The sequence below is a fragment of the Mastacembelus armatus genome, chromosome 3 (assembly GCF_900324485.2).
Source record: "Mastacembelus armatus chromosome 3, fMasArm1.2, whole genome shotgun sequence".
NCBI lineage: Eukaryota > Metazoa > Chordata > Actinopteri > Synbranchiformes > Mastacembelidae > Mastacembelus > Mastacembelus armatus.
The window spans coordinates 22,947,014-22,955,980 of record NC_046635.1 but is presented as its reverse complement, the minus strand read 5'-3'; the positions used below and the strand labels follow the sequence as shown (position 1 = coordinate 22,955,980).

The 8,967-nt window shown below is 41.7% G+C and overlaps 1 protein-coding gene across 1 annotated transcript; it reads left to right on the top strand.

Annotated features, from left to right (window-relative positions):
- Window positions 1-4,210: 4,210 nt before the first annotated feature.
- cplx3b (complexin 3b) lies at window positions 4,211-8,373 on the top strand. Its single transcript, XM_026293812.1, has 3 exons — window positions 4,211-4,603; window positions 7,163-7,250; window positions 7,461-8,373. The coding sequence occupies exons 1-3, from the start codon at window positions 4,446-4,448 to the stop codon at window positions 7,683-7,685; spliced, it is 471 nt and encodes a 156-aa protein (XP_026149597.1). The 5' UTR covers window positions 4,211-4,445; the 3' UTR covers window positions 7,686-8,373.
- The last annotated feature ends 594 nt before the right edge of the window (window positions 8,374-8,967 follow it).

Here is an 8,967-nt window from a genome sequence, read left to right as displayed (position 1 = left end):
GATGCATTTTGTAGGCAACATTGTTACTGACCATTTCTTTTCTCTGTTCACACTCAGTTTCACAATCTATTTCGGCCATTTCTCTGAACATTTGGGTTTCATCTTTCTCACTTTTTATCTGCGAATTCTTCTGCTGTGAATTCTGTCACTGAGTGTGTCTCTTAGCAGCTTCTTTTCACACGTTCAACCACACAAATGTGTAATTTGAATCCCAGGCTTGGTTCCTGTTTTCATTTGGCATTTTTCACACTAAATGTATTTTTTTTTTTTTTTTTTTCCAGTTTAAATACCCAAAAAATCTATAAAACCCACAAAACAGCTCTCCTGGAAGAAGAAAAATTATTTTGTTATGACTTTAACATTAAAGGTTTCTCAATCTGTGTGTATTGTAAATTTCAGATCAAGACACCCATGTCATTAGGTCATTAACAAGAAAGGAAAATGGAAAACTCACCCATGCAAACGCACACCCACCAATCATTCCTAAAGGTTTACTCAACCTTAATACTGTATATATTAGTATCTTGTTCAGTGATGGCAGTCTGTTTAGGAAAATCTAAACACTGGGATGGATGAATGGGCTGTTTCTCACCATGTTTACTGAAAGAAAACCGTAGTAAGTTAGCATATGACTGTATTTTTAAGCATGTGATAAGCAAAGAACCATTGAAAAAATACATGTCCCAGCAGCACCTCTTTCCATAAACATTGTCCCAGTAACTTCTGTCAACAGTGTCCGCCTCAGCTACTTTCCACAGTCCATCTGAAAATGGTTGGCAGTTGATATGGACAAAGATATTTGTGCTGATTTTTTAAATATTAGTTTCTTAGTATGTTTTGTTTTCTTAACATGGGTGAACCAAGCCCTTAGAGGCTGCATTTACACAAACCAGTTTTCAAAACCTGTTAAATGCTGATTTAAACATCAGGTCCAAATGGTTAAATGGGCTTCCTTTTCTCTGTATCTGGGTTGTGTTCAGTTCATATGGAAGTAGATGATGTTAGCTGGGGGGGACAGTGGCCATGCTGACCCACAGTGTGGTGCAACACCTCTTAGACTGCCTGTGGGGCATCAAACCACCTCAGCTGTGGTGACTTGCTTGCTAACATATGGTGTCATGCTCCTGTGATGTTTGACCTCTGGTTAGGACCAGACACGTGTACAAACATCTTAGGCAAACCATTGGTCTCTCTAAATAGCTTCAGATGTTTTCTTGATACAAAAACTAGTTTTGTCCTTGAGTACACAGAGCACTTTTCACTTCTAATGGGATTAGCATGATATTTCATCATCTCTTGAGGGGGGGGGGGCACCACACACACACACACACACACACACACACACACACTGCTTTCCTTAAGACAGGCGTCCCAGTGACTTGTTAATGGTGTCATCTTTGCCTGTGTGAATTTAAAAAGTCTCCGAATGTGGATATTGTTTGCTGCAGGGCACATTCATTTGATGAGTCTAATCTCTTGTCTAAAGAAACAAAGGTGTAACACTCAGCTGCTGAGGATCAGTAAGCGTGAGTGATGGCATACATAAACCCATCTCTCTCGATCCCACATAGGCTCCTAATCCCAGAAGATTAAGTGTAACCAGGCTGAAGCTGTGACTGGGCAGGAGGTAGCATCGTGCTTTCGGATATATTGACTCACACTGTGATCACGCCTGGCTCACAACAAACACAGTATGTCATGCCCGTCTGACCTTTCGTTGCATTTTCCACAGGAAATTTTCGTATTTTCACTCAAAGGCCAAATCTTCTGTCTTCAATGTATGATCTGTCTTTATATGATTGAGATGAGGGATGTGAGATATTTGACTTTTTAGCAGCAAATATATATATATTTTCTGACAAAGATCGTTGCATACAAGGCGAGAGCAGTACGTGCAACCATGCATGACTCTTGCAGTGAATATTTGTGCAAAGGCTAGGCTGTACAAAAACTGTAGCTGACGTTAATCAGGGCTGAGTAGTCAAATTAATTAAAATTAGGCTGAGTATAATCAGGAAGCTTTAACATGATCTTATTTTTAAATTCTGTTCTGAGGGAAATGTTGTTTTTTTTCTGTATTTGAGTGGGAATGTTTCATTTCAAAGCCCACAAGCTCTTAATTAACAAACACAGCTGATTGCATCCTGTTTAATGTTACTGCTTTGAAAGTGAAGGGCTCAAAATGATCTTGTAATCTTACTGTGACGGCAACCACAGAGAGGCTTATAGTCATATTTCTGTTCTAACAGTTAAGGCACATACAGCATAACCAGAACATCCTGGCTCCTGGCTGAGAGACATTTGTTGTATGTCATAGCCTTCTCTCTTCTTCATGTTTTCTAGCTATCTACACACACTGTTGACGAAACTGTACACAACCCTTAAATTAAGTTGCCCTCCAAAGCAGGCTGTTAATACTGGCAGCATGCAACCCAGCCCACCAAACAAGCCTCTTCTGTTATCTCAAGATGCACTAACCATTTTGTTGAGACTAATAACATTTTCGTATGAATTTACCAGCACTGGCATTAAGAATGTGTTATTCGGATATTGGAAACAGAATAAAAGGGTCTTCTACCTATCAACATACAACTCTGAAACTGTATTAATAATTTTAAAAGGGACATTTGAAAGTGAAACCTGGACTTGCTGTGTTTTTTGGGGGTCTAGTTATTCCTTGGCCGTTGACAGTGCTGACAGTATGTCACAAGAACAGGGTGAAAACAGCTGATGTATTAGTCATAGGTTCAGTGCATTTGCTCATAAACACAACACCTCTGCTTTCACGTTTTTGACCAGGCTGTTATTTGAGGCTTCGCATCCAAAACATGTCATCATATGAAAGCTGTATGGATTTCACCTTTCACCGAGGCTATGTGTGTGTATAATATACATCACCTTGGATTAAACCTCCCACTGTGCACCTGCTAGAGCTCCTGTAGTCAGGGCTCAGTGATAATCCATGAAGAAGTGATTGAGAACTGGACTGTGAACAAATCCTGCAGGTGTGAATATCAAAAGTATATAAATTGATGTTGAAACATGCTGGTTAGGCAAATTCTTTCTTTTTATTCAATTTCATAGTGATTACAGTTTTGATCTTATTCACTGTGTTACATTTCAATCTATTCACCACCAGCAGCTTTGAAGTTGGAGGGGGATTTTAAAGCGAGGCAGGTATAGGCTAACAGGGCCTCGCTAAGCTTATGACAAAAAGGCACAGAGACACGTTCTGTCTCTCCTGATCCACAGGGACTGGGAAAGTAGGCCAGGCTTGGTGTCAGACTGCTGCGAGGATCAGGATGCTGAAGTTGTTGGCTTGTGATCAAAGTTCCTTTTCACACTTTGGATGTGAAGAATCTCACAGAGAGAGACATATTAAAATATTTCACACACATATGAGTCGTATTTTTAGAAAGTGAGGCTTGCCAGCTGAACACTGCGTCACACCGTCTCATCCAGAAGCGCCAATGCCTTTTAATAAATCGTCTTTTATGGTGATGGAAGTCGAACTATTAACCCCACCTACCCCATCGAACACCCACACACACACAAACACAGAACCATGAGAGGAAGCAGCACAGAGATATACTAGCTCAAAACAAAAATTCTTATTTTATTATACAAGTTCTTCTTCCTATAGAAATATTTAATAGGATATTACGTGTAAATGGATGATGAGTATCTGCTTAGAATAAAAAATATGAATTTTTGTGTATTCCACTTCATCATTCTCATCTGGTTGAAGTTTGTTCATGTAGCCAAAGAAAACTGTCATACAGCTACTCATCCTCTCTAAATGAATTTCTAAGCCATTTTGACCAGACAGCAATTTAACTAATTTGCAATTAGGAAGCTTTTTGTGTGTTGACAGACTCTGTGTTAGGGTCCAGCGCGCAGATGATCCTGAGAGAGACAGAGCCATCAAAACAGCCAGGAGACATGGAGGCTGGTCACGTGTTGTTTGTCCCCCCCACCCGCCAGTGTCCTGTCTCACTCTATCGTTATAATCAGACAGCGAATCGCGGGATCCCGTGCAAGCCAAGAATGCCGACGCGCGCTCGTGCAAGCGCACACCCAACTTGGCGGTGACTGGGATTGGGTGGAGGGAGTGGTGGTTGCGGACGGAGTCTCGGGATTGGTAGAGTTCACCACCAAACTTGTTAAATCATAACTGAGCAGCTCCTCTCCATCCTTCGCGGCGCGGAGCTGTCCAGGGCCAGTGGTGCTGAAACTGCCAGTTTCCAAGACGCCGTTGGAAGAATTCCGTCTTTCATAAGGTTTAATTGCTCTAGTCGAGAAAGTCATATACGCATGTTGGACATTTTCAAAGGTCTGGTTTAAACGTCACGTTACGGATTTATATCCTCCATCAACGCTCTTTCCAGAGCACATCACGCCTTTAACTTCTTATCTGACCAAACCGAGGGATCTGAGGCGCAGCCATGGCTTTCATGGTAAAACACGTGGTGGGAGGACAGCTGAAGAACCTGACAGGCGGACTGACGGAAGAGAAAGCCGAAGGAGAGAAATCAGAAGCCGCCGCGCAGGGGATGACTCAAGAGGAATTCGAACAATATCAGCAACAGTTAGAGGAGGAAAAGTAAGGCGATGATTGAAGCTTGTGGTTGTAAAGTTGTTATTAAAAGCTAAAGCGAGTGTCGGGAAAGCGGTAGAAGGATGGCGTGTTTAAACTGTGCGTTTTTGTGGGTAAATAACTAAGCGCTCCCAGTGCGACGCGCGCTTTTTTACGCATCAGTGCAATAACATGAGCGCTCCACACACACAGCTGCTCCTCTCGCCCAGGGAGCTCTGTGTCTCTTCGCTTACGCAAATTATGTAGAGCCGTTTTTAATTTGGGATTCCTGGAATCATTCTTCCACGGCAATGTCTATAGGGATTGGAGCCTGGGGCGAAAAATGTTCCTATTCCTGTGCGTGCGGCAGAATAATGAACCAGGGTGTGTGGTAAACAGACTGGGTAAAGTGAAACCTCTATTTGAGTGTAAATGATGCAAACAACCAACAGCTTTAAATAATATTAATTCAATTTGACCTTTTCTCCTTTAGCAGGACTTTAATCTTAAACTAAAGATTATGATTCATTTACATTATAAAAATGTAAAAATGCTGCAGCCAAAAAAAGTTGAAATTTGAGTTCAGGAAGATTTGACCTCTGTTACAACTCTAATTTTGTTTTTAGGGGTGTTCCTTTAGTTCTTTTGTCATGCCTGTTCATTTAAGTCTTGACTGAGCTGCAATGACTGAAAGTTATATTAGATGTAGTGAATTCTTTACTTGTTCCTTTTTCAAAATGTCCATATTTATCATCGTGTTTATCTGTTGAACCCACTGAAGGACAATATAAGGTAACAACAATGTCCTTTTGCAAACAGAGCTCACCCAGAAAACTGTAACTCACTATTGATTAGTGTGATGCTATCCTTAGAGCAAGACTCCACATCCCATATCAGATGTCCACAAGCTGGGTCATGTAATAAGTTACCAGAGAGAGGTCATGTGGAATAAAAATAGAGAGAAAAATGCTGGCTTGTGATTCTGTATTGTATGAATTTAAAGCAGCACAGCATGTTTTTCCTTGAAGGAAAACTGAACACTATAATCGGAGGCATGTCACTGTACCCATGTGAAGGTACAGTGACGGCATAAGTGACGGTCTTAACATTGATTTCAGCAATCTGAGCTCTCCATGGGGCACGATGAGATGCCTGCTCTGTTGTCAAAAGGTGACCTTCAGCGAAAGTGGTCAGAGGTGCCAAACATGAGCATATATCATGAGAAACCCATACCGCTCAGATTGAAGCAGAATAAGGTTGGGGGTGACGTTCACACTGGCATGTCACATGTAGACAATTTATTAGCCCTGAGCTCTGACCCTGGTCATTGGATGCCACTGAGAGGGGAAGGCACGACGCTCTGCAGATCACGTAAGCGCCGCATAGGCCTCCGTGTTGTTTAGGGTTTATCTGGCTCGTGTTACCACAGCACCATGAATGCTGCATCTCCCCATAAAACCAAACCATACCCACAGTCCTCAGCTGTTCTCCCTGCCTTTAGATTATGCCGCTGATATGACAGTTTACACTGAGGCTTTGCTTTGAGGAGCATCATCAGTGGAGTTCATATTATAAGCACCTACTGTATTTCACAGAGTGTAATAAAATGTGGTATTCTACCACTGCATTCATGTTATGTACCTCAGCATATAGTTAAAGGTTTTAAAAGGATTATGTCATGTCATTGGCTCACGATGTTAGAGGCATTCCAGCAAATTTATCAATTTACAATTTAATTATGCTATAGCTATAAATATTCCAGTGACTTTTGAGTATGGGACAGCACTGTCAGCAGCCTAATGCCTGCCCTCTGCTGGGGGCATCACATACTGTAGGGCTGAACTGTTTTCAAGAGCGACTTTAAAGACGCATATGGCAAAACACAGATCCTACATGCCAAGTCAGGTTTATGTGTTGGAGATGGTTCTAATATAACTTTCACTCATTAGACTGTTCGGCCAACACTGCCCATTTTGCAAAGACAGTACTGAAGCTTTTTTAAGAGATGCTCACTCCACTGTGAAACTTTAACTGCAGAAATGGAGGTGAGTCTAAGATATGCGTGCAATGAGTTGACAGCTGTGTAAATGAGTTTGCAGTTAGAGGATTACCTCTAGTGGTCCACAACACATGAGGGCTGAAATCCCTCAGAGGGGTGTTGGACTGACGGAACACTGCATCTGGTGCTTCTTAACATGAGCAGAACACCCCTTCCTGCTCCTGTGCCCAGGGCATCACTGCCACTGCAGCTCCTCCTTCTGTTGGCTCTTTGCTCTGTAGTTAACAAATAAAAGGACACATGGTAACGCTGAGCTCCAAGGCCTCCATGGCCCAAATGCAGCAGGAGCCTTATGATGCTCTTAAAACAGAGATGCAATTGCACATGGTAGTGAAGGACACATATGTTCTTTATTTTCAGATTCATAATGTGTGATGCTTGGAGTTGGCATTGTTAGTTTAAGGCTTAAAGACATACACTTGATTAAAAAGATGATTCCTTGGCTTTAGGTGGGAACTGAGATAATCTAAATTTGTATAACACCTTGATCATTGTGCCGGAAAACAGATTCTTCTCCTTTTTTGCAGACGAGAACGAGAAGCCCAATTTGCCCAGAAGAAAGCTGAGAGAGCGACAGTCAGAAGTCATTTTCGAGAAAAGTACAGACTACCAAAGGTACACCCATTCAGCTAGTAAAGACAAACCAACCTTGGATTGAAAACCAGGAGCATTTGCTTTCTAAAGATTGAGAATGTAGTCTAATACATAATGGTAGGATTTGAACATTTTGTATTAAAGATGTCCTTTGTGTCCTGTCTATTTGGGCATGTTGTCTGTGTACATGTGTGTCTGTTGTGCATCTTCCAACTTGTGTATTCACCTCAGAATGAGACAGATGAGACCCAGATCCAGCAGGCTGGGGACGACGTGGTGTTGCCCACAGAGCTGGCCAAGATGATTGCAGAAGACAATCAGGAGGAAGCGCACAAGCAGTCGGTGCTGGGCCAGCTGTCCAACATCCAGAACGTGGATATCGACCAGCTGAAAGACAAAGCCCAGGCCACACTGGAAGATCTCAAAAAGCAGACGGAGAATTGCAGTCTCATGTGATCTGGCCCACTCTTAAGTCTCTGGAGATTACAGTTTTACTTGTACAAATATTTTTCAGAGGGCAGAACTGCTGTGGAGCTAGAAATACTCTTGTTGTTTTAGTGGAAGGTCAGTTGGCAAAGCCACACAATAACAGTTTTTCTAGCTGTGCAGTTAGACAGATGCCCTGCAGAAATAAAATTAGGAAATGTGGAAAGTGACATTTTAAAATCTGGTGTTTGTCTTTTGACTAGAAATAAAATCACTCTAAGTATTGTCACCAAGGTGAGCTGGTGCAGTTAGTTTTTTTTGTTGACGTTCAGATATGTTAAAAGTCAGGAATGTCATTCATACCTTTGGTTGAAATTTGCTAATTTGCACTCTGAAAGGCTGTGGATTTAACAAAGATTATTTCTGCCCCTTAACAGCTCTTCCTCTGAAAAACAGTCTTCTTTCAACTTTAACTCCCTCCATCTCATCACCTCTCTCACTCTCTGTACCTCACGTGACCACTGATAAGACATGACCAGTCTGATCCTGCGGCAGAGGTCTCAGGTGTGTTTTTATTGCCTCCAAACACACGGCAGCTGATTTCACTGATGAACACCTGCATCTTCAACAAAAGACAGCACTCATCGGTCAAATCAGCTGCTTGGTTATACTGACAGCACACATACACAAGGTTGACACTGGCTCATGTGAGGGAGGGGGGGGGGTATATTCGTTGTATATATCCCACGTATATTCGTTGGGATATTCGTTGTTTATATCCCACGTACAAAAGCACAAACCCTTTGGCAATATTCGTTTAGAGAAAACAAATGACTGATCTTTGTCCTAAGTAGCTTACTAATGCTGGCACTCTGGTGTCCTGATGAAAGCTCACTGTGAGCTACATTAATCTTGTGTGCCTTGGGTGTCCATACAAAGTTGTTTTCTATAGCGTTGTAAGATCTGTAAACTACTTTTTACAAAGACAGACCATCTTGTTTGCTTCTGTTTTCACTTTTAGTTTTATTCAAAGCAACAAAATAATTCTTGAGGGACATTTGTTGTTCTTAAGGCCAGCACAGATTGCTGCATTTAGTAACTATACGTATGTGTGTGCAAAATTACTGTGCTCGCAAATCTAGCATCGGTATAACTACCTAGGGAGTGAATCTGTTTTTGTGCTGCATCCAGAGGTTAAAAAACAAAAGCTGCTCAGAAGAGAGAAATGTAAATGCTTTAGAAGTCGTGTTGCAAAGCCTTTAGTGGAAAAAAAAAACTCAAACTAACATAAAGGAAATGGCATGAATATGTC

Bases quoted from the DNA above. Each gene is read 5' to 3' on its own strand.
- cplx3b (XM_026293812.1), top strand. From the start codon at position 4,446: ATGGCTTTCATGGTAAAACACGTGGTGGGAGGACAGCTGAAGAACCTG. The intron at 4,604-7,162 runs GTAAGGCGATGA...CCTTTTTTGCAG, and splicing joins CAACAGTTAGAGGAGGAAAA to ACGAGAACGAGAAGCCCAAT. The intron at 7,251-7,460 runs GTACACCCATTC...TATTCACCTCAG, and splicing joins AAAAGTACAGACTACCAAAG to AATGAGACAGATGAGACCCA.